General features: G+C 39.7%; 1 protein-coding gene across 4 annotated transcripts; it reads right to left on the bottom strand.

Annotated features, from left to right (window-relative positions):
* Positions 1 to 253: 253 nt before the first annotated feature.
* LOC133542513 (gastrula zinc finger protein XlCGF52.1-like) lies at positions 254 to 21736 on the bottom strand. Of its 4 annotated transcripts, XR_009804172.1 has the most exons (7): positions 21301 to 21736; positions 16348 to 16488; positions 7541 to 7597; positions 7391 to 7471; positions 3383 to 3483; positions 3054 to 3154; positions 254 to 1053 (listed from the first exon to the last, which is right to left on the bottom strand). XR_009804172.1 is itself a non-coding variant. In XM_061886717.1 (3 exons), exons 2-3 carry the CDS (start codon positions 16382 to 16384, stop codon positions 12382 to 12384), a joined length of 1317 nt encoding a protein of 438 aa, XP_061742701.1. In that variant the 5' UTR covers positions 16385 to 16488; positions 21301 to 21736; the 3' UTR covers positions 10239 to 12381. The 4 variants fall into 4 exon arrangements, 2 of the variants coding, with proteins under 2 accessions (XP_061742701.1, XP_061742702.1); XR_009804171.1 differs by having other exon boundaries at positions 254 to 3154; XM_061886717.1 differs by lacking the exons at positions 254 to 1053; positions 3054 to 3154; positions 3383 to 3483; positions 7391 to 7471; positions 7541 to 7597 and adding an exon at positions 10239 to 13661.
* Positions 21737 to 25034: the final 3298 nt, after the last annotated feature.

Raw genomic sequence — 25034 nt, 5'->3', positions numbered from 1 at the left:
GTCGTCTGCAAATAAAACTAACTTCAAGTCTTTTGTAACTTTGCAAATATCGTTTGTATAAAGATTGAACAATCTTGGTCCCAGTATTGATCCCTGGGGTACACCACAAGATATATCCAATCGTGTTGAGCTATTTTCACCCATCTTCACATATAACTTCCTGTTGGTTGAATAACTTCTTTGTAATGACTGATTGGCATAGTAATGCCGGGTTTGTCCCTCCGTGGATGCGTCGACAAGAACACAGCAATAGTAAGTTTAAATGATTTATTAAACTTAACAAAAGCAGGCTACGAACACAAATACTGGAGCTAACAGACAAAATAAACCAAGGGCGCTAGCATAAAAGCTAGGAATAGAAAACATAAAAACTAAGACTGGCACAAAGGCACACAAAAAAGGAAAAACAATTTAAGCATTTAAGTCTCACCTTAAAACTCATCTGTATACTCTAGCCTTTAAATAGACCTCCTTTTTAGACCAGTTGATCTGCCGCTTCTTTTCTTTCTCCTATGTCCCCCCCTCCCTTGTGGAGGGGGTCCGGTCCGATGACCATGGATGAAGTACTGGCTGTCCAGAGTCGAGACCCAGGATGGACCGCTCGTCGGGACCCAGGATGGACCGCTCGCCTGTATCGGTTGGGGACGTCTCTACGCTGCTGATCCGCTTGAGATGGTTTCCTGTGGACGGGACTCTCGCTGCTGTCTTGGATCCGCTTGAACTGAACTCTCGCGGCTGTGTTGGAGCCACTATGGATTGAACTTTCACAGTATCATGTTAGACCCGCTCGACATCCATTGCTTTCGGTCCCCTAGAGAGGGGGGGTTGCCCACATCTGAGGTCCTCTCCAAGGTTTCTCATAGTCAGCATTGTCACTGGCGTCCCACTGGATGTGAATTCTCCCTGCCCACTGGGTGTGAGTTTTCCTTGCCCTTTTGTGGGTTCTTCCGAGGATGTTGTAGTCGTAATGATTTGTGCAGTCCTTTGAGACATTTGTGATTTGGGGCTATATAAATAAACATTGATTGATTGATTGATTGATCAGCGTGAGAGCTGGAATAAAACAAAGGTTTAGCGTGAAAAGCTAGCGAGAAATATACTTACATGAAGTCAGTCAATACTGTTGCTAGAAGGCAAATCTATGGACCCAGACTGAACAAAGAAAAGAGGAAAGCTTATATAGGGAGAAATCAAGGAGAAGCAGGTGTGTGTAGAAAACGAGGAGCAGGTGAAATCAATGTGTAACCATGGTAACGGACTAAACAGGAAGTAAGTGGGTCAGAAGAGAATGAAACAAAGATGGAAAAATAAACATGTGAAGATCCGAGTCACAGATCGCAACATTCTTATCCATTATTTATCTTTGGTAAACAGCTGTACATTGGCCATGCAACATTTACAAGCCACACATTAATGAAATAAATGAATAAAAGATAAATGGGTTGTACTTTTATAGCGCTTTTCTACCTTCAAGGTACTCAAAGATCTTTGACACTACTTCCGCGTTTACCCATTCACACACACATTCACACACTGATGGAGGGAGCTGCCATGCAAGGCACTAGCTAGCACCCATCGGGAGCAAAGGTGAAGTGTCTTGCTCGGGACACAACGGACGTGACGAGGTTGGTACCAGGTGGGGATTGAACCAGGGACCCCTCGTGCTACGTACGACCACTGCGCCACGCCGTCCCTAATGATTGAAAACAACACTGGAAAAAATATATGCTATTACTAGGGAGAGAGACACAGAAACATTGAGCCTTTAAACGAGCGCGCAAGCTAGCAGGAAGCTAGATGCTAATTAGCAGCAAGCTAACGTCGCACGGTAAAATTTCTACAATTCCACGCCTTCAAAACAAAAGTCTTTATGTTGCTATGATTTCTTGTCATCAGGTGGAAATGATTGCGATGCAGTTTTTTTTTTAAATAAAAAAACAACAAACTAGTTGGGGCGGCATAGCTCGGTTGGTAGAGCGGCCGTGCCAGCAACTTGAGGGTTGCAGGTTCGATTCCCGCTTCCGCCATCCTAGTCACTGCTGTTGTGTCCTTGGGCAAGACACTTTACCCACCTGCTCCCAGTGCCACCCACACTGGTTTAAATGTAACTTAGATATTGGGTTTCACTATGTAAAGCGCTTTGAGTCACTAAAGAAAAAGCGCTATATAAATATAATTCACAATTCACTAGTCGAGGCGAGTGGTCAGAGGGGCAACATGTTGTGAGTTTTTGGAGCAAAACGATGTTCAGACATGACGGGAAATGAACACCGGCAATGTGAGGATATAATGGGCACACCACGCTTCTTGCAAATCTACAGCTAGAGGGCAAGCTACTTGGAAAATGAAGTCAGCTAAGCTACAAGTTTGTCTCTATTTAATGGGGCGAGAGCTACAGGGGAAGCTATCCCCAGAGAATTGTAGCGAGCAACACGGCAAAAATAGCTTGCTATATAAAAGCTACACACACATCTATATATACAAATATATACATATATATATATATATTTATATATACGTTAGGTCAGAAAAAACATGGAGGCTATTTCATCCCTTCGAGCCTGTTTCGCAGGTTTCCCTGCTCTTCAGGGGATCTTAAAGGGGAACATTATCACCAGACCTATGTAAGCGTCAATATATACCTTGATGTTGCAGGAAAAAGGACCATATATTTTGTTAACCAATTTCCGTGAATTTTGGCGAATTAAACGCCTTTCTGTTATTAGCTCTCGGGCTAGTCAATCCGCCATTTTCTCAAACACATTACAAACATCGAGTCGAATCAGCTCTGTTATTGTCCGTTTTTTCGACTGTTTTCCGTACCTCGGAGACATCGTGCCTCGTCGGTGTGTTGTCGGAGGTAACAACACGATCAGGGACGGATTCAAGTTGACTTACGTGGATTGTGCATCGATTAGCACGGCATGCTAATCGATGCTAACATGCTATTTAGGCTAGCTAAATGTACATATTGTATCGTGATGCCTCATTTGTAGCTATATTTGCATCCAGCCTTTTCCTCCACCCACGTTAAATGCCAAACAAACACTTACCAATTGACGGATTCAAGTTGCACCAATGTCGAAAGATCCAAAAGTCTGCACATTTTACTGGCGATGCTACGACAGACATGGCACAGAGATGTATGGATACCCTGCGACAATCAAAGCAGATGCATTTCCAACGATAAAGTCAACGAAATCACGAAGGTGAGTTTTGTTGATGTTATTGACTTATGTGGTAATCAGACATATTTGGTCGCGGCGTGACTGCCAGCTAATCGATGCTAACATGCTATTTAGGCTAGCTGTATGTACATTTGTAGCTGTATTTGCATCCAGCCTTTTCCTCCACCCACGTTAAATGCCAAACAAACACTTACCAATTGACGGATTCAAGTTGCACCAATGTCGAAAGATCCAAAAGTCTGCACATTTTACTGGCGATGCTACGACAGACATGGCACAGAGATGTATGGATACCCTGCGACAATCAAAGCAGATGCATTTCCAACGATAAAGTCAACGAAATCACAAAGGTGAGTTTTGTTGATGTTATTGACTTATGTGCTAATCTGACATATTTGGTCGCGGCATGACTGCCAGCTAATCGATGCTAACATGCTATTTAGGCTAGATGTATGTACATTTGTAGCTGTATTTGCATCCAGCCTTTCACTCCACCCACATTTAATGCCAAACAAACACTTGCCAATCGGCGGATTTAAGTTGCTCCTGCACATTTTACCGGCGATGCTACGACAGACATGGCACAGAGATGTATGGACACCCTGCGACACTCAATCGTTGGTTCGAAGGCGATCGCCGAATAGCTTCAGTTTCTTCTTCAATTTCCTTTTCGCTATCCGCCTCCATACTCCAACCATCCGTTTCAATACATGCGTAATCTGTTGAATCGCTTAAGCCGCTGAAATCCGAGTCTGAATCCGAGCTAATGTCGCTATATCTTGCTGTGATATTTGCCATGTTGGCATCATTAAATGACGTCATAGGAAAATGGATGATGGATTTAAAGATAGCGAAAATCAGGCACTCTAAAGCCTTTTTTAGGGATATTCCATGATTTATATATATATATATATATATATATATATATATATATATATATATATATATAAATTTATATAGGTTAGGTCAGGAAAAAAACAGGGAGACTACTTCACCCCTACAAGCCTGTTTCGCAGGTTTCCCTGCTCTTAAGGGGAGTTTAAATCCTCTGAAGAGCAACAATTTCTAATACAAACTTCTCTAGGGATTTTAAATCCTCTAAAGAGCAGGGAAACCTGCTTGTAGGGATGAAATAGCCTCTGTGATTTTTTTCCTGACCTAACGTATATTCCGCTCTATACATACATACATATATATATACATATATATATATACATATATATAAATATACATATATATATATATATATATATATATATATATATATATATATATATATATATATATATATATATATATATATACATATATATATAAATATACACATATACATATATATATGTATACATATATACATATATATATATATATATATATACATGTATACATATATATATGTATACATATATACATATATATATATATATATATATATACATATATACATATATATACATATATATATATATATATACATATATATACATATATATACATACATATATATATACATATATATACATACATATATTTATATATATATACATATATACATATACATATATATATACATACATATATATATATATATACATATATACGTATACATATATATATACATACATATATATATATATACATATATACATATATATATATATATATATATATATATACATATATACATGTATATATATATATATATATATATATATATATATATATATATATATATATATATATATATATATTAGGGGTGGGCAAATTAATGCGTTAATTACGAGTTAACTCATCAATCTATTAACGCCGACAATTATTTTATCGCACATTTGCGTATGTTGTTTACATGCTTTTATTTTGTTAACGCCTTTTCTTAACAAGACGGCGTCGCCCGGACGGGCTTCGGCGTGGGAGGGCTCTTGGTAAAGATGGAACATTTGGCAAAAATACCGCAAATTTCATGGCTGGCTTACAGCGTGGTCACTCCGGGATCACTTACGACCGCCAGACAATTCTGAATGTGGATAGATCGGGCCGTTTTGGACTGAATGACGCGTGCTTGCTAGACCGGCTAGCTAGCATGGGTATACTTTGCCGGCTACATCCAGCGGCCTGTGAAGCAGCGGAGTATATGTGTTGTCTGTCTTTTTATGAATAATGCAGACCAGGAGTGTTGGCTGAGTTCTTAACGTTTGCTTTCAGAGCGTGCATATCACAACATACAAGATGCCGTCATGGCGACACAACCTATACCGGGCTACCGCGCATGCTCGTCACTCCTCTTGCATGCTGGGTAGGGTAGTTCTTTTTGTCCCTGGCTCATAACATCACAATATAGTACCATGTATATGATGCCTTCAGTTTATCAAAGCACCAAGCAAACAATCGGAAAATTCCCATCATATCAATTCCTAGATATGGTCATAATTATTTTAAGTGCACTACGCAGAATAAACACAACATTATTAATATTGCTACTACGGATAATTTGATCAAAAATTCCCTAAAACAGCCCACTACCTATAATATAGGTTTTTTAAACATAAGATCCCTGATAAAAAAAATGTTTCTGCTGTTACCTCAGAAATTGCCTGTTCAGATGTTATGATTGTGGCTCAGAGATTTGTATGTAGATTATATGTATTTTCCATAACAAACAGGATAACTTAAATACCCTGGCAGTGGCAATAAGCTTAAATGTTTGTATTTACATTTTTTGAGTTGATTTTCATAAAATATGCTATTTAACTGCTGCTGTTTAACAAGGACTGATTTAAATTGTGTTTGCACAACAAATGTTTTGGCGCTTTTGTTCATGTGGGAGAATATTCCAATAAAGGTGCACTACACACTACCTTTGGATTCATTATTGGGCTTTGCGTATACAATGCAGTTAATCGCGATTAATCAGAGAAATAGTGCGATTAACTTCGATTAAAATTTTTAATCGTTGCCCAGCCCTAATATATATATATATATAATATATATATATATATATTATATATAGAAAATATATATATATATATTCATGTATTATATATATATATATATATATATGACCCCCAGTATGACATGCATTTAGCTACAGACCCCCATTTAACAGCATTTCTATCTATGGGCCCACATGTATGATATCAATGTTAATGTAACTGAGAGTGTACAAATTACTATTACTATTAACTATCTGTCATTTAGCGGTACCGGGACCAGGGGTCCTGGTACCCCACTGTATGTATATATTTAGTTTGCCTTTTCTTTGGCATACCCCTATTATGCAATTCATTTTCTCTACTTCCAGTTAAAAAAACAGCATCTATCTATATCTTGACCGGAAAAAAACAAAAACAATGACTTGTGTGTTGTCTGGGAACAGTTTGTAGAGGTTATGTACTGTAAAAAATTTCATGAACTCAACTCACTTTAATATTTACACGTCTTCGATTAAGAGAGCAGATTTTGGTTTACAGAGTAAACAACTAAAAACTAATATTTTGGGCATATTTTTTTTTTCTAAACACATATATTTGAATAAATATGGCCAAAGAAACACATTATTGTTGGTGTACTGCATACTCCAACAGTAGTATGTATATATTTTTTGAGTCAGCTTGAAGCGTCCCTCTGTCTCGGACTCCCTCTTCTTGTGATATGAGTGAGTGACTGTTTTGATTTTGCTTCCTAGTTTTAATGACCTGCCTTATCTTGCCTCTGATTGGCCAGTCTGTAATGTTTCACCCTAACTTTAGCCAATTGTGACTCATCATACGAACACTAACCAATCATCATAGATTTTCTCCCCTATATATGGATGTTCTCATTCATCCAGGTTGTTGTATTTTCTCCATATTTTTTTGGCTTTGCTTCACATTATATTTCGTCTCTTTGCAGCCTGATGTAAGCTACCTCGCAACATGGGTCTAGAAATAGCTAAACTGCAGGAATCGCTACTTGTTCAAAAGGTAGTGAAGCTACCGCGAGAGCTAGCTAGTTTATGCTGCTATACTGAAATATTGAGCCAGTGAGCTGCTTCATCGCCTCTGAGTTGGTAAAAGTGAATTGTAGATGACCGTGACTGCAATCCCTTAAAGCCCAGGGACGTATCCGTAAGTAGATGCAGATAAGTGATAGGTTATTTGAATGTATTTTCTTAAACCTGTGTCTGCAAAAGTGTGATAACAAAATAAAAAAAATATTTCTCTCACCTGGATGGTAAAGGGTTGTGGACTGTTGCGTCTGACCAGTCTTCCTCTCAGGGAATACAAGTCACTAGTCAATCCCAAGTTCTTTCAAATGACATATATGCAAAGTAATAAGGACCATCAAGACAGAATTGGAATATTATCAAGTTTTACCAAAGCTTTAGGAGACCAGTCCTTACAAATGCGCAAATACCAGCATCCAGAAGTGGTCTGAAAATCAAACAGGAAGAGACAACTTAGTGGATACGAAAACAGCCCCCACCATGTCCAGAAAGGAATACAGCCTCTTTGTTCTGATATTGATAAGGTAAAAAAGGGACTATGCTATACCCTTCAAGGTAAAGCACAGAGTTTACTTGCAGACATAAGATACAAGCAAAGAGAGTACACATGGGGAAATATTATCTGCTTCAAACATGACTATGAATAGAGAAAGAACTCTTTAAAAATATATGCATTCTCCACGGGACATGAACCGAGAAGTTGGTCAACTTTGACATCCAGCTAAGAAACAAGTATTGTTATGAAAAATTCTTCATCTAAACTGAAAGATATGAAAATCCTATCAGTCGGCATCCCACTCAGAGCAGACATTGTACAGTAAGTGGTTGTTTTATTATGGTCATCATTAGTATTTCTTGGCTAGCACTTAGCAATGCTGACACACGTTGCTTAGTGTCTCACTAAGGTTGCATCTTTAAGCCGCTTTCTGACCCTCTCCTTGGGGGCCGTTTTGTGGGCGCCCTTATTTACGTGCCTGCACTTCGACAGTGTCTTCTCCCCGTCCTCTTTTTTGTCGCTTTTAGCGCTTGCATAGCAGTCACGGCATCTTTGCGCCTACGGCCGCGTCGGGCTCACATGCCGGCAAGGCTGTGGGCAATCAGCAATCAGCGCACTTGGTCCTGATGAGAGGGAGCTGTATAAAGGACCAGTGGACCCAAGGATCCATCCATTAACTTAGTTTACCTCTTTGGATACAGTAAGCCTTATGCTCTCTCTCTCTCTCTCTCTCTCTGCGTTTTTCCCTCCGTGTTCTGACGTCCTTGTTGTTCTCCCGCAGCGCCTCCCAGAGTCTCCCCCTTTGTTATCTCCCGTTGTTTCCCCCGTGGTTTTTGGAGTGCCTTCCTCGATCCTCGACCCTCGCCTGGACACGGACTCTGACGCCTCTCTCTCTCTCGCCCTGGACCTTCTGCCTGCCCCAAGGTCTGCCTCTCTGCCTTGTTCCTTTCTCGTTTCACCATTTGGTAAGACTCAACAGCTAATTATTCATACACATAGTCTTCCACCATACACCCCTTCTGGATATTAGTTCACATTCCATTTCCGTAGTTATTTGAGGTAGCGACTTGTCCAGGGTGTACCCCACTGAATGCAGCTGAGATAGGCTCCAGCACCCCTAAGGGGGCAAGCGGTAGGAAATGGATGGATGAGATTATTATTATTATTGTTTGATTATTATATATATGGTGTATATCCATCCATCTATTCGTTTTCTACCGCTTGTCCCGTTCGGGGTCGCTGGAGCTTATCTCAGCTGCATTCGGGCAGAAGGCTGCGTACACCCTGGACAAGTCGCCATCTCATCGCAGGGCCAACACAGATAGACGGACAACATTCACACTCACATTCACACATTAGGGCCAATTTGGTGTTGCCAGTCAACCTATCCCCAGGTGCAGGTTTTTTTGGCGGTGGGAGGAACTGTGATAGCAAAATTACTTATACTTGTTTAAATAGATGATGTTCTTTGAACTGGGTACCAAAAGTTGTTTATTAGGTTTAGGAATGTGACACTTAGCAAGAGATCTATTATCTGATCAAGATCTGTCTCCTGTGTCTTTGATGTAACATGTGGACTTTAGTTGACCTGGGCATATGTGTCATTTATTCTTGACCCCCAACAGAGCTAAATTGTTCCCCTTTCCTGAATGACCCCGCCCCCCTTTCATGGCAAACGACACCTTCTCCTTCTTCACAGGACTTTGGGTATTCATTCCACCGGTGTACTGTATGTAAATGAGCATGGAGGGTGGGACTTCTGAGAATGTATAAAGCTGGAATGAACGGATGTGTCGTTCTGGTTTGGTCTCGCTTTGCAAAGCTTGTTATTATTTGTTTGTTACTTTAATAAATCATTTTAAAGCTATTTGTCACTAAAGGATCGTCTTTAAGAAATTTCCACGACAGAACCCACGCAGTCACAGGGAGAACATGCAAACTCCGCACAAAAAGATCCCAAGCCCGAGATTGAACCCAGGACAACTCAGGACCTTCGTATTGTGAGGCACATGCACTAACCCCTGTTCCACCGTGCTGCCCTATATGGTATATATCTATGCATAGAGCTATACAGCCCCCTGGTGTCTTTGCCGTCATCTCCCTCTGTTAAACCATAACAATAGCAAGGCTATTGACGGATTTAAGTTTGAACTAAATGCCACTTTGTATTAGAAATGGGAACAGCGAAGGACGCATGTGCATGTACGAGCCAGTCTGCCCCACAACAATAGGATTGAGAGAATGAAGGAGCTTATCAACGACAGAGTCGGACTTCAATGGGAGACTCGCGCAAAGATGTAAATTTTTACCTTATATGGACGACATCACAGGGCAGAAAACGTCACAGGACAGAGCAAATTCCAAAAAGGCTCGTACGAAAGAAGTATGAAGGGAGGCAGGATTATGGACTACAAAACCAAATGGCGGATGGCATAAAACTACAAAATGGTGGGCATATTGTGCGACATTTCACACCAATTGACCATTACCTGGAAAGATATGAAATTAGTGTAAAACATGATTTACACAACACACAATATGGCCAAATAAATGATGAAACACCTGAGCTAACGAGGGTTTCATGTGGGGTCCCACAAAGTTCAATGTTGGGCCCAAAATGATTTATTTAACACAATGATATCGGTCAAGTGTCCAAGTGATCACATTTTGGTTTGTGTCAACCAAAATATCATAAAAAAAATACTACAATATTAGGTCACGGTCTAGCTCCAGCCTATCTTGCCGATTGTATTGTACCATATGTCCCGGCAAGAAATCTGCGTTGAAAAGACTCCGGCTTATTAGTGATTCCTAGAGCCCAAAAAAAGTCTGCGAGCTATAGAGCGTTTTCCGTTCGGGCTCCAGTACTCTGGAATGCCCTCCCGGTAACAGTTCGAGATGCTACCTCAGTAGAAGCATTTAAGTCTCACCTTAAAACTCATCTGTATACTCTAGCCTTTAAATAGACCTCCTTTTTAGACCAGTTGATCTGCCGCTTATTTTCTTTCTCCTATGTCCCCCCCTCCCTTGTGGAGGGGGTCCGGTCCGATGACCATGGATGAAGTACTGGCTGTCCAGAGTCGAGACCCAGGATGGACCACTCGTCGGGACCCAGGATGGACCGCTCGCCTGTATCGGTTGGGGACATCTCTACGCTGCTGATCCGCCTCCGCTTGAGATGGTTTCCTGTGGACGGGACTCTCGCTGCTGTCTTGGATCCGCTTGAGCTGAACTCTCGCGGCTGTGTTGGAGCCACTATGGATTGAACTTTCACAGTATCATGTTAGACCCACTCGACATCCATTGCTTTCGGTCCCCTAGAGGGGGGGGGTTGCCCACATCTGAGGTCCTCTCCAAGGTTTCTCATAGTCAGCATTGTCACTGGCGTCCCACTGGATGTGAATTCTCCCTGCCCACTGGGTGTGAGTTTTCCTTGCCCTTTTGTGGGTTCTTCCGAGGATGTTGTAGTCGTAATGATTTGTGCAGTCCTTTGAGGCATTTGTGATTTGGGGCTATATAAATAAACATTGATTGATTGATTGATTGATAGAACAAAATACATACTCAACAGAAATTAACTACATGTAAAATAACCAGTTTTTCATTGAAGCGCACATTGCTTATTGCATAAATGTCTGGGGGCATACACAAAACAATCACAAAATCAATATAGATTTTACAAAAGACAAAAGGAATCATTGATAAAAATTGATCGTCAAGACTCAGATTATTCATAAACTTGCACATTTTTGGAGTAAACCATCTTGTAGAATACACACCCGTTAAAAAGACAAAGTAAAATAATATTATGCTTCTTCTATGCTTGATTAACGTCGACCCCGACATAAACACGTTGAAAAACGTATTCGGGTGTTACCATTTAGTGCTCAATTGTGCGGAATATGTACTAAACTGTGCAATCTACTAATAAAAGTCTCAATCAATCAATTCTAGGAAAGTCTGAGAACGAATCATACCATCACAGGCAACATGTTTATTGTATGTTACACTCGTATATACTATTTACAAAGCCCAAGTGAAGTTGGCATGTTGTGTAAATGGTAAATAAAAACAGAATACAATGATTTGCAAATCCTTTTTTGTGTCCTCCGGACCAAAGAAGGGAAGAACCATCTGGACTGTTATAGTCACAAAGTTGAAATACCGGGATCTGTGATGGTATGGGGGTGCATTAGGGGCCAAGGCATGGGTAACTTACACATCTGTGAAGGCACCATTAATGCTGAAAGGTACATACAGGTTTTCGAACCAACATACTCTATCATGGACGCCCCTGCTTATTTCAGCAAGACAATACCAAGCCACGTGTTACAACAGCGTGGCTTCGTAGTAAAAGAGTGCGGGAGTGCCTTGAAAATGTGTGGTGCAATATGAAGCCTAAAATACCACGACAAAACCCTGGACTGTTGAACAACTTAAACTCTACAACTTGAGCAAGAATGTGAAAGAATTCCACCTGGAAAGCTTCAAAAATGCGTCTCCTCGGTTCCCAAACATTTACTGAGTGTTGTTAAAAAGGAAAGGCCATGTAACACAGTGGTAAAAATGCCCCTGAGCAAACATTTAATTCTGAGTTAATGATTATTTGCAAAAAAAAAACTTGTTTCTCAGTTCGAACGTTAAATATCTTGTCTTTGAAGTCTATTCAATTGAATATAAGTTGAAAAGGATTTGCAAATCTTTGTATTCTATTTTTACTTGCGGCTGCTGTTCTCACCAGCGCACTGGTGTTTCTGCAACTGGTACTTATAAGAGAATTTCTCATCACACACAGCGCAACTGAACACTTTCTCGCCGGTGTGTGTTTTCATGTGTCGGTTCAAACGTTTGTTTTCAATAAAATCCTTACCGCAGACTGAACACGTAAAAGGTTTTTCTCCGGTGTGTCTTCTGATGTGCGCTACCAGTGCTTGGTGGTCACAAATGCTTACGTTGCAGCACGGACAGGAATATGGTTTTTCACCGGTGTGCGTTCTCATGTGTATTTTCAACGTGTCTTTCCGCGCGAAACCTTTACTGCACATTAAACAGATGAAAGGCTTTTCCCGAGTGTGTATTCTCATGTGTATCTTTAACTTGTCGTTTTCTGAAAAACCTTTACCACACACCGAACAGGGAAAGGGTTTTTCACCGGTGTGTATTTTCATGTGGGATTTCAATTTGTATTTCCGTGCGAAACCTTTACCGCACACAGAACAAATGAAAGGTTTTTCACAGGTGTGTATTATCATGTGTATTTTTAACTTGTCTTTTTCTGAAATACCCTTACCGCAGACTGAACAGGTAAACGGTCTTTCACCGGTGTGTATTCTCGTGTGCGATTGCAGTCTACATTTCCTCGCAAATCGCTTGCCGCACACTGAACAAACGAAACGTTTCTCTCCCGTGTGTGTGGTCATGTGTCTTGCGAGCGTCGACTGGTCGCAATAGCTTTGGTGGCAGATTGAGCAGGAGTAGGGTTTTTCTCCGGTGTGTATTCTCAAGTGTCTTTTCAGGTTACAACGGTGATGAAAGGTTTTGTCGCAGTGAGAACACGTCAGGCGTGCGTTGTCATGGTGACATGTCTTATCACCTTCATCATCAGTGTCAGGAGAGTGTGACGTTGTGTCCTCACTATCTGATAGTGGAGCTAAGAGCTTGTCCTCTTGTGATCCTCCACAGTGGTCTCCAAGAGCTTCTGTTGAGCTGCTGCTCGGAGGCTCCGCCTCTCTCTGCTCCTCACTTTCACCTTTGACCTCATCATCTTCACTCTTCACAATGACAACAGTCAGTGGCATCGTGGTGACATCAACCTCCTCCAGCCATTTAAGATTCTCTCCCTCTTGACTGATGCGGTGTTCCTCCTCTTCCTCTTTAATGTGAGGGGTCTGTGGCTCCCCCTCTTCCGCTTTAATTTGAGGGGGCTGCAGATCTTCCTGCTCCATCCTGGAGGTCCACTCCTGCTGCTCAGGGAGCAGATATTCTTCACAGACGTCTGCAGGACCCAATGGAGACAAACATGGTTTAGAAAAAGTCCAGCTTTGTTCAGTCACGCCAGCATATATTCTGACGATGTTTCTTAGTTACCACATTGACAATCAGGGCCCAGGCTTAGACATTTTTTTCTCTCCACCCCCCCGATTGTTTACCTGTATCTCATCTTTTTTGTAAGGGGCACCAGAAATAGGCAGACCCGTCAGCGATCCGGTTCTGTCTCCCTGTAATGTTTGTCTGATTTTGAATGGTGATTGTGCTGAAAATTGTCATTTCTCCTTGGGGATTAATAAAGTATTTCTGATTCGGATTCCGATTCTGATCAAGATGTCATTACCATGCCGCAAATCAGGGAATAATAGGGGTGTAACGGTACGTGTATTTGTAATGAACCGCTCCGGTACGGGGGTGTACCGAACGAGTTTCTAGGCTAAAGTCCTAAACTGCTTTGCTTCTTCTGCCTCTGTCTCAGCACCCAGCATAGTCCCACCCACACAACAATCTAATTGGTTACATATATAGCAGTAACAGCCAATCAGCAGTGCGTATTCTGAGCGCATGTAGTAAATGCTTCAGCGTCAAGCAGATAGGTGTTTAGCAGGTGAGCATAAGGCAGCATACTCTCCCCAAATGATAATAAACACCTCCCAGTCAACTACTAGTATCATCACTATGAGCCCGTTGACCTTCTAGAAACTTAAACTGCAGCTCAGCCCCCTCGCAGTTCTGGCTTGAGGTGAAGGCTAATTAGCTTTTAGCGTAACGTTAGCTCATTTTGCGGTGTGTTTGTGTGTGGGTGTGTGTGTTTTACGGACAGAAAAGCTTTGAATGGCAGGGTCCCTGCTATCACATGTTAATAAAAATATAACATTTGTAGGAGCCTGAATACTGTTTAATTTAATTTATATTTTATGGAAGGTGCTTTATGTTTATTCAGCCAAAAGGGGACTATTTACTTTATTTGCATGATAAGAAAATGTATATATTGAATGCTTAGAGTAATTATATAAAGCTCACTTTAATTGTAATTATTACATTTGTCAAAATGATTTGATGACGTAACTGTTTTGAGTGCATATACGGCGGAAGGATCTGTGTGGTAAGGTGTTTTTTGGACGCAAGGTGTTATGGGTAATGGCTGTCAGGTGCGGTGGAATCGAGCCACACAGCTGTTTGACCTCACTCATACTTTTTCCTAACTCGTACTGCGACAAACTCTCTTTATTTCGTCATTCCCACATTCGTGACTGTTTTATGTTTTGAATTATTAAGATCACAAGTACACCATACAAACCAAGAAGAACGTCTGGAGTTTTGTTTTGTTGTTGCCGCAGCAAGCGGGGTGAATGTGATAGTAGAGGAGCGTCAAGCTTCAGGCTGCTTTAGGAATCTACAACATTTATATAATAAAAATCAACTACAGGCTTCCCAAATGCTTTGATAAATCAAGCATTATGAGTTGACTTGAAACTGTTTGTTTAAACTTTATATATGAAGAAGAAAAGTTTGGTCATTTTATTGAATCTGAGCAACAATTTGAGGCAGTTTAATGTTGATTAACGTGGGCAGAATTATTATAGTGTTCCCAATGTTAAAAGGATAAATCCATTGTTTACAAATTTGGTGAATAAATAACCAAAAAATGTATATTTTGTTGTTTTCTTACTGTACCGAAAATTAACTGAACCGTGACCTCTAAACCGAGGTACGTACCGAACCGAAATTTTTGTGTACTGTTACACTCATAGGGAATAACAAAGCATACTACAAGTCATAAATATTGGGGCGGCATAGCTCGGTTGGTAAAGTGGGCGTGGCAGCAACTTGAGGGTTGCAGGTTCGATTCCCGCTTCCGCCATCCTAGTCACTGCCGTTGTGTCCTTGGGCAAGACACTTGACCCACCTGCTCCCAGTGCCACCTACACTGGTTTAAATGTAACTTAGATGTTGGGTTTCACTATGTAAAGCGCTTTGAGTCACTAGAGAAAAGAGCTATATAAATATAATTCACTTCACGAATAAACACAAGCAGTAAAAACTTACATTAAGAGGGAAAACTACTTTTTCCACAACTGTATCCAATTTGATCAATATGTATTTCCAAGTCATTTAAAGGGGCTGACATCAAATCTATTCTGAAAAAAAAATCTAATATTGATCCAGTTGTCCTGGCTGATTAGACGAATATCCAACCGGACATGTTAAAATGTGAAAATGTAAGCATGTGATGTAAACCTTGTAACTGTATACTTTATTTCCCGGACTATAAGGCGCACTTAAAATCTTTTTTTCCCTCAAAACTCGACAGTGCCACTTATGCGCCTAAAGTAAGGAATGAGTTTGATTGAGATTGCCCACCTTGAAGCAATTTTATTTGGTACATGGTTTTAATGATAAGTGTGACCAGTAGATGGCAGTCAAACATAAGACACACGTATAGATGCACTATAATGGCAATATGTCTCAAGTAAACAACACCAACATTTAAGGTGTTCCATTGAAAATAGAGAACATTCTACACGGCGCTCAAAAATCCATCAAAGTACGAGTTAGTACGAGTTAGGTAAGCTATGAAGTCACATGGCTTGATGTGCTTCAACATAGGAGTATTATTATGGAGTGTGTATAAAGTAAGACATTGTCTGGCGTTTTGTTTCGCAATATTGTGCAAAAGCAACTTTTCTTACCTTCTGGTACTTGCTGATCTGTATTTGGGATCTGCATAAAATTGTCCGCCTTTGTAGTTCGTGCCGACTCCGTAGTTGATAAGCTTCTTCTCTTTCTCTATCTTCTTGTTATGGGACATTCATCCTCCGCTGTTGCCATTTCTAAAATAAAGTAGTGCAAGGTTCTTACTTTTATCCATCAGTAAACTCGCTATGAAAGCACTAAAACATACCGGTATAGAAAGTTTACATAATTTATCCAAGTAACTTAAGTAATTAGGGTTTTGGTTGGACGGTTTTTCACGGGTGAGGATATGCTGCTCCGTTATTGATTGAAGTAAAGTCTGAATGTCATCAAAACAGTTAGCTCCATCATTTGACACTTGTTTCACGCCTGTCCTTGCATGCAACAGTGCTACAACAAAGATGACGGGGAGAAGACACTGTCGAAGTGGAAGCACGTAAAAAAGACCACCCAAAAAACGACGCAAAACAATATATACATATTGTGTATATATATATATATATATATATATATATATATTTATATGTATATATATATTTATATGTATATGGATATATATATACATATATATACACACATACATGCATACATTAATGCATATATATACACATATATATACACATACATATAGATACATATATATAGATATACATATATACATATATGCATATGTATACATACATATATATACATATAGATATATATACACACACACATATAGATATATATACATATATACACACATATATTTATATATATATACATATACACCCATATATACATACATATATATCCACACACACATACACATATATATATATATATATATATATATATATATACATACACATATACATACACACATATATATAATTATATATACATACATACACATATGTATGTGTGTATGTATGTATATCTATATATAAATATAGATACACATACATACATATAAATATATATACATATCTATATATAAACATACATACACACATATATATACATACATACACATATCATATATATATATTTATTAGGGATGGGCGAGCTAGCCTTTTTTAATATCGCAATATTTTTAGGCCATATCGCGATATACGATATATATTACGATATTATACCTTGGCCTTGAATGAACACTTGATACATATAATCACAGCAGTATGATGATTCTATGTGTCTACATTAAAACATTCTTTTTCATACTGCATTCATATATGCTACTTTTAAACTTTCATGCAGAGAGGGAAATCACAACAAAGTCAATTGACCAAAAGTGTATTTATTAAAGTTATTAAGCTGTGCCACAAACATTCATGTCATTTCCAAAACAGAAAGTGCTGTGATTATATGCATCAAGTGTTCATTCAACGTTAAAGGGGAACATTATCACAATTTCTGAAGGGTTAAAACCAATAAAAATCAATTCCCAGGGGCTTATTTTACTTTCCGAAGTTTTTCTCCAAATTTTACCCATCACGCAATATCCCGAAAAACGGCTTCAGAGTGCCTGATTTTAACCGTCGTTATATCCACCCGTCTATTGTCCTGTGACGTCACTGCGTGAAGCCACCAGAAACAAACATGGCGGATAGCGCAGAAAGGTATAGCATAGCAGCACGGATTCAGACTCGGATTTCAGCGGCGCAAGCGATTCAACAGATTACGCATGTATTGAAACGGATGGTTGGAATGTGGAGGCAGATAGCAAAAACGAAATTGAAGAAAAAACTGAAGCTATTGAGCCATATCATGACAGACAGCGGCATGCGAGGAAGTGATGACGAATTTGGCGATTGCCTTCCAACTAACGATTGGTATGTGTTTGTTTGGCATTAAATGTGGGTGGAGGGACAGGCTGGATGCAAATATAGCTACAAATGAGGCATAATGATGCAACATGTACATACAGCTAGCCTAAATAGCATGTTAGCTTGCAATCATGCCGTGACCAAATATGTCTGATTAACACACTCCACATAAGTCAATAACATCAACAAAACTCACCTTTGTGATTTCGTTTACTTTATCGTTGGAAATGCATCTGCTTTGAGTGTCGCATGATATCCACACATTCTTGCCATCTCTGTCGTAGCTTAGCTGTCGTCGGTAAAGTGTGAGGAACATACGAGGGACTTTCGCATCTTTTGGCCAGTGGTGCAACTTGAATCCGTCTCTGTTGGTGTTGTTACATCCTCCGACAACACATGGACGAGGCATGGTGTCTCCAAAGTACGGAAAACAGTTGAAAAAACGGAAAATAACAGAGCTGAGTTGACATGGTGTGTGTAATGTGTTTGAGAAAATGGCGGGTCGCTTCACGATGTGACGTCACGGGTGAAAGGTCATTGTTCCAACAGGCGAAGAATTGAAAGGCGTTTCAGTGGCCAAATTCACCCATTTAGAGTTTAAAGGGGAACATTATCACCAAACCTATGCAAGCGTCAATATATACCTTGTTGTTGCAGAAAAAGGACCATGTATTTTTTTAACCGATTTCCGAACTCTAAATGGGTGAATTTTGGCAAATTAAACGCCTTTCTGTTTATCGGTCTTTTAGCGATGACGTCAGAACGTGACATCACCGAGGTAACACACCCGCCATATTCATTTTCACATTACAAACACCGGTTCTCAGTTCTGTTATTTTCCGTTTTTTCGACTATTTTTGGGAACCTTGGAGACATCATGCCTTGTCGGTGTGTTGTCGGAGCGTGTAACAACACTAACAGGGAGGGATTCAAGTTGCACCACTGGCAAGAAATCTGCCGCCAGACCCCCATTGAGTGTCTTCACATTTGACCGGCGATGCTAAGACAGACATGGCACAGAGATGTATGGATAACCTGCAGATGCATTTGCAACGATAAAGTCAACGAAATCACAAAGATGAGTTTTGTTGATGTTTTTTGACTTATCTGCTAATCAGACATATTTGGTCAAGGCATGACTGCCAGCTAATCGATGTTAACATGCTACGCTTATCGATGCTAACATGCTATTTGTGCTAGTTGTACGTACATTTGAAACTAGATACCCACATTTAATGCGAAACGAACACTTACCAATCGACGGATTTAAGTTGCTCCAGTGTCACAAGATGCGACAGTCCTGATCGTTTGGTCCGCACATTTTACCGGCGATGCTAATAAGGCAGCCATGCTATGGGCCACTTCATTAGGTACACCCACGCCATGGCCGAATAGCATCTATAGCTATTCGCTCAATAGCTTCAATTTCTTCTTCAATTTCGTTTTCGCTATCTGCCTCCATACTCCGACCATCTGTTTCAATACATGCGTAATCTGTCGCTGAAATCCGAGTCTGAATCCCAGCTAATGTCGCTATATCTTGCTGTGGTAACCGCCATGTTGCTTGTATTGGCAGCACTGTATGACGTCACAGGGAAATGGATAGTGGTTTCAAAGATAGCGAAAATAAGGCACTTTAAAGCTATATTTAGGGATATTCCGGGACAGGTAAAATTTTGAAAAACACTTCAAAAAATACAACAAGCCACTTGGAACTGATTTTTATTGTTTTTAACCCTTTTGAAAATGTGATAATGTTAACCTTTAAGGCAAAATATGGAGCTATATATCGTGTATTGCAATATGGACTAAAATATAGAGATATTAAAAAAAGGCCATATAGCCCAGCCCTAATATATATATATATATATATATATATATATATATATATGTATATATATATATATGTGTGTATATGTATATACAGACACATATTTATATATACACACTACACGCATACATATACACACATATATATACACATGTATACACATATATATATATGTGTATATATATACATATATACACACACATATATATATATATATATATATATATATATACACACACACATAAACACACATATATATACACATATATATTTATTTTATAGTGTTTTTATATTGGTTTTATATGTTTTTATTTATTTTTTTCATTCAGTCATTGGTGGAGCTCAGTATAGTATTTGAATATTGTTTGGAAACATTTTGTTGTTTATATGTGCTGTATAAATAAAGTGGATTGGTACATATATATATATATATATATATATATATATACATATATATATATACATATATATATATATATATATATATATATATATATATATATATATATATATATATATATATAGGGCTTCACGGTGGGAGAGGGGTTAGTGCGTCTGCCTCACAATACGAAGTTCCTGCAGTCCTGGGTTCAAATCCAGGCTCGGGATCTTTCTGTGTGGAGTTTGCATGTTCTCCCCGTGAATGCGTGAGTTCCCTCCGGGTACTCCGGCTTCCTCCCACTTCCAAAGACATGCACCTGGGGATAGGTTGATTGGCAACACTAAATGGTCCCTAGTGTGTGAATGTGAGTGTGAATGTTGTCTGTCTATCTGTGTTGGCCCTGCGATGAGGTGGAGACTTGTCCAGGGTGTACCCTGCCTTCCGCCCGATTGTAGCTGAGATAGGCGCCAGCGCCCCCCGCGACCCCGAAAGGGAATAAGCGGTAGAAAATGGATGGATATATATATATATATATATATATATATATATACACACACATATATATATATATACACATATATATGTATACACATATATATATATACACATACACAAATATATATATAGAATAATTACGAGATCTTGAAAAAAACTATTGCGAGATCTCGCAAAGAGTAGTGCGAGATCTCATAAAAAGTATTGCAACATACTTTGTTATGACAGTAGGCTGTAAAATACACCACGAAATAGTTATGGTCATATATCCAATTCCTAGTGAGGACATTAAAAAAAAATTAAATTTCCATTCATTTCCTACTGCTTGTTCTTTTCTAAAATTGCCATTAACTAAATATCTAACTTCCATTCCTCGACAATGCTCCTTCATTCCAAGTGTTAGTAAACATGTGAGAGTAAGAAGTAAACAAACCTGCTCTGTCCTGAAAACAGCCTCCAGCTGTTGTCGCTCCTTCTCCTCTTTTTGTTCCAGAAAGTTCCTCGTCTACCTCTCTCGCTATCGTTGATTGTTCACACAATCGCAACACTTTTCAGCCATTTTTAGCAAAGCCAACTCCTGTCGCCGATCTCTGCTGAAATCCCACTGTCTTTGTTAGCAGCCAGCAAGCTAAGCTAGTTAGCACTCTAAGCTAACTAGCAAGCTAAGCTAGTTGCTAGCCTGAGAAGAGTCGAAGTTGACGGAGACGAGTGGAGTTTATGCTGACGAGAAGAACTAATAAAGTCTCGTTTTAACTTAGGTAGACAATTACAATAATAATTAAAAAACGAAGAAAATAAGGAATTATTGCATATTTAAAGACCGCACTGCTCTGCTCCGATCCTGTTAAAAGTTCTCCTGCCCGATCTATTTGCGCATGCGCCAAGTAAACAACTTCCGTTCTTTCGTCAAAGGCAGTTTCTCCAAAATAAGAGTATCACTGTTTCTATGTAACCAGCGCTTTATAAAAGAAACCTTCAAATAATCAACTACACTCTAGAAATTAAAATAACCTGCATCCATCCACATCGTTCTAAATTCAAATTTGAAGCTGTTAGTTCATTTAAAATTGTTGTGCTGTTCAATTATTTTCGCTGTCTAAATTGAATTCACATTGGTTGTTGTTATGTTTTCAACAGAGTCTCAAAACCGGACTCTTTTTCTAACTTTATTTACGAACAGACATGGCAATAATTTGCAAAAGTCAGCGCGATCACTCCAAATATGGCGGCAACAGAAACGTACACATACAAGCAAAATACAAAATAACAAAATATGCTATTAAATAAATGATAAATGGGTTGTACTTGTATAGCGCTTTTCTACCTTCAAGGTACTCAAAGCGCTTTGACACTACTTCCACATTTACCCATTCACACACACATTCACACACTGATGGAGGGAGCTGCCATGCAAGGCGCCAACCAGCACCCATCAGGAGCAAGGGTGAAGTGTCTTGCTCAGGACACAACGGACGTGACGAGGTTGGTACTAGGTGGGATTTGAACCAGGGCCCCTCGGGTTGCGCACATCTACTCTCCCAAAAAACATAATAATTGTTTAAAAAAGCGTTTTTTTTTTACAAAATAAATTCACACAAAATTACTATACAATTCGTGCATTATTTGGTTTTCATCATTTTATAGGATTTTCAATACAATTTAAAAGCAGTTATGCTTGGAAGTTGTTATATATTTACATTTATGAACATTCATTTTTTTACAAGAAACAAAAGTTCCTTTTTTGTTTGGGAGAAGCGCAGCAAATACAATTGAATTCAATCAAATAAATGTCCATCCATCCATTTCCTACCGCTTATCCCTTTTGGGGTCGCGGGGGGTGCTGGAGCCTATCTCAGCTGCATTCGGGCGGCAGGTGGGTTACGCCCTGGACAAGTCGCAACCTCATCACAGTCAAACAACTATGTGTTGTACATTGTCTGTTAAGTTAAAGTTAAAGTACCAATGGTTGTCACACACACACTAGGTGTGGCGAAATTATTGTCTGCATTTGACCCTTAATCACCCCCTGGGAGGTGAGGGGAGCAGTGAGCAGCAGCGGTGACCATGCCCGGGAATAATTTTTGGCGATTTAACCCCCAATTCCAACCCTTGATGCTGAGTGCCAAGCATGGAGGTAATGGGTCCCATTTTTATAGTCTTTGGTATCAATCAATCAATCAATGTTTATTTATATAGCCCCAAATCACAAATGTCTCAAAGGACTGCACAAATCATTACGACTACAACATCCTCGGAAGAACCCACAAAAGGGCAAAGAAAACTCACACCCAGTGGGCAGGGAGAATTCACATCCAGTGGGACGCCAGTGACAATGCTGACTATGAGAAACCTTGGAGAGGACCTCAGATGTGGGCAACCCCCCCTCTCTAGGGGACCGAAAGCAATGGATGTCGAGCGGGTCTAACATGATACTGTGAAAGTTCAATCCATAGTGGCTCCAACACAGCCGCGAGAGTTCAGTTCAAGCGGATCCAAGACAGCAGCGAGAGTCCCGTCCACAGGAAACCATCTCAAGCGGATCAGCAGCGTAGAGACGTCCCCAACCGATCCAGGCGAGCGGTCCATCCTGGGTCCCGACGAGCGGTCCATCCTGGGTCTCGACTCTGGACAGCCAGTACTTCATCCATGGTCATCGGACCGGACCCCCTCCACAAGGGAGGGGGGGACATAGAAGAAAGAAAAGAAGCGGCAGATCAACTGGTCTAAAAAGGAGGTCTATTTAAAGGCTAGAGTATACAGATGAGTTTTAAGGTGAGACTTAAATGCTTCTACTGAGGTAGCATCTCGAACTGTTACCGGGAGGGCATTCCAGAGTACTGGAGCCCGAACGGAAAACGCTCTATAGCCCGCAGACTTTTTTTGGGCTCTAGGAATCACTAATAAGCCGGAGTCTTTTGAACCCAGATTTCTTGCCGGGACATATGACTCGGCCAGGGTTTGAACTCACAACCTACTTATCTCAAAGCGGACACTCTAACCACAAAGCCACTGATCTGTGGTTTCAAAGTACAACGTATAATGTTGTTGTTTTTTTGGGCTGGATGGAGATAGACATGATCCGATCAAATAGTTGGTGCATTTTTCAGGAAACATTGCGTATAAACTGTTGTGGGAGTGATGAACAAGTACAGAGAGATGTTTCTAAGCAAAAATAAAAAATTGTTGTAATTGTGTTTTGTGCAATTGTTTACATTTAAAAAGCTCTGGATTGAAGTGATCTACTTACTGCCGGCAATGCGGACCAAGCTCTGACTCTGGCCCAGCGGGCCAAATGTGGCCCGCCGTGTAATTTCACTTGGCCCTTGAGGCAATATCAAATTAACATTAGAGCTGGCCCGCCGCTATAACACCGCATGTGGGGCGGTTTAGCTCGGTTGGTAGAGCGGCCGTGCCAGCAACTTGAGGGTTGCAGGTTCGATTCCCGCTTCCGCCATCCTAGTCACTGCCGTTGTGTCCTTGGGCAAGACACTTGACCCACCTGCTCCCAGTGCCACCCACACTGGTTTGAATGTAACTTAGATATTGGGTTTCACTATGTAAAGCGCTTTGAGTCACTAGAGAAAAAGCGCTATATAAATATAATTCACTTCACCGCTAATACTCTTACTTGCCAACCCTCCCGATTTTCCCGGGAGACTCTTTAAGTTCAGGGCCCCTCCCGAATTTCATCCGGGACAACAATATTCGGGTTGGGCTTTAAAGGCACTGCCTTTGGCGTTCTCTACAACATATATATATACACACATATATATATATTTATATATATACATATACACCCATATATATATATTTATATATATACATATACACCCATATATATATATATATATATATATATACATATATATATATATATATATATATATATATATATATATACACACATACACACATGTATATATACACATATACATATATATATATATACATACATACATACATATATATACATATACATATATATACACACATATATACATATATATATATATGTATATATATATATATATATATACACACACATATTTATTTATATACATATATATATCCCGAATTCCACCCGAACAACAATATTGGGGGTGTGCCCTTAGTGTCCTCTACAGCCTGTCGTCACGTCCCCTTTTCCTCCATACAAACAGCGTGCCG

Source organism: Nerophis ophidion, linkage group LG24 (genome assembly GCF_033978795.1).
Source record: "Nerophis ophidion isolate RoL-2023_Sa linkage group LG24, RoL_Noph_v1.0, whole genome shotgun sequence".
NCBI lineage: Eukaryota > Metazoa > Chordata > Actinopteri > Syngnathiformes > Syngnathidae > Nerophis > Nerophis ophidion.
Note: the sequence above shows the minus strand (reverse complement) of the source record. Positions and strands in the feature narration are given on the sequence as shown.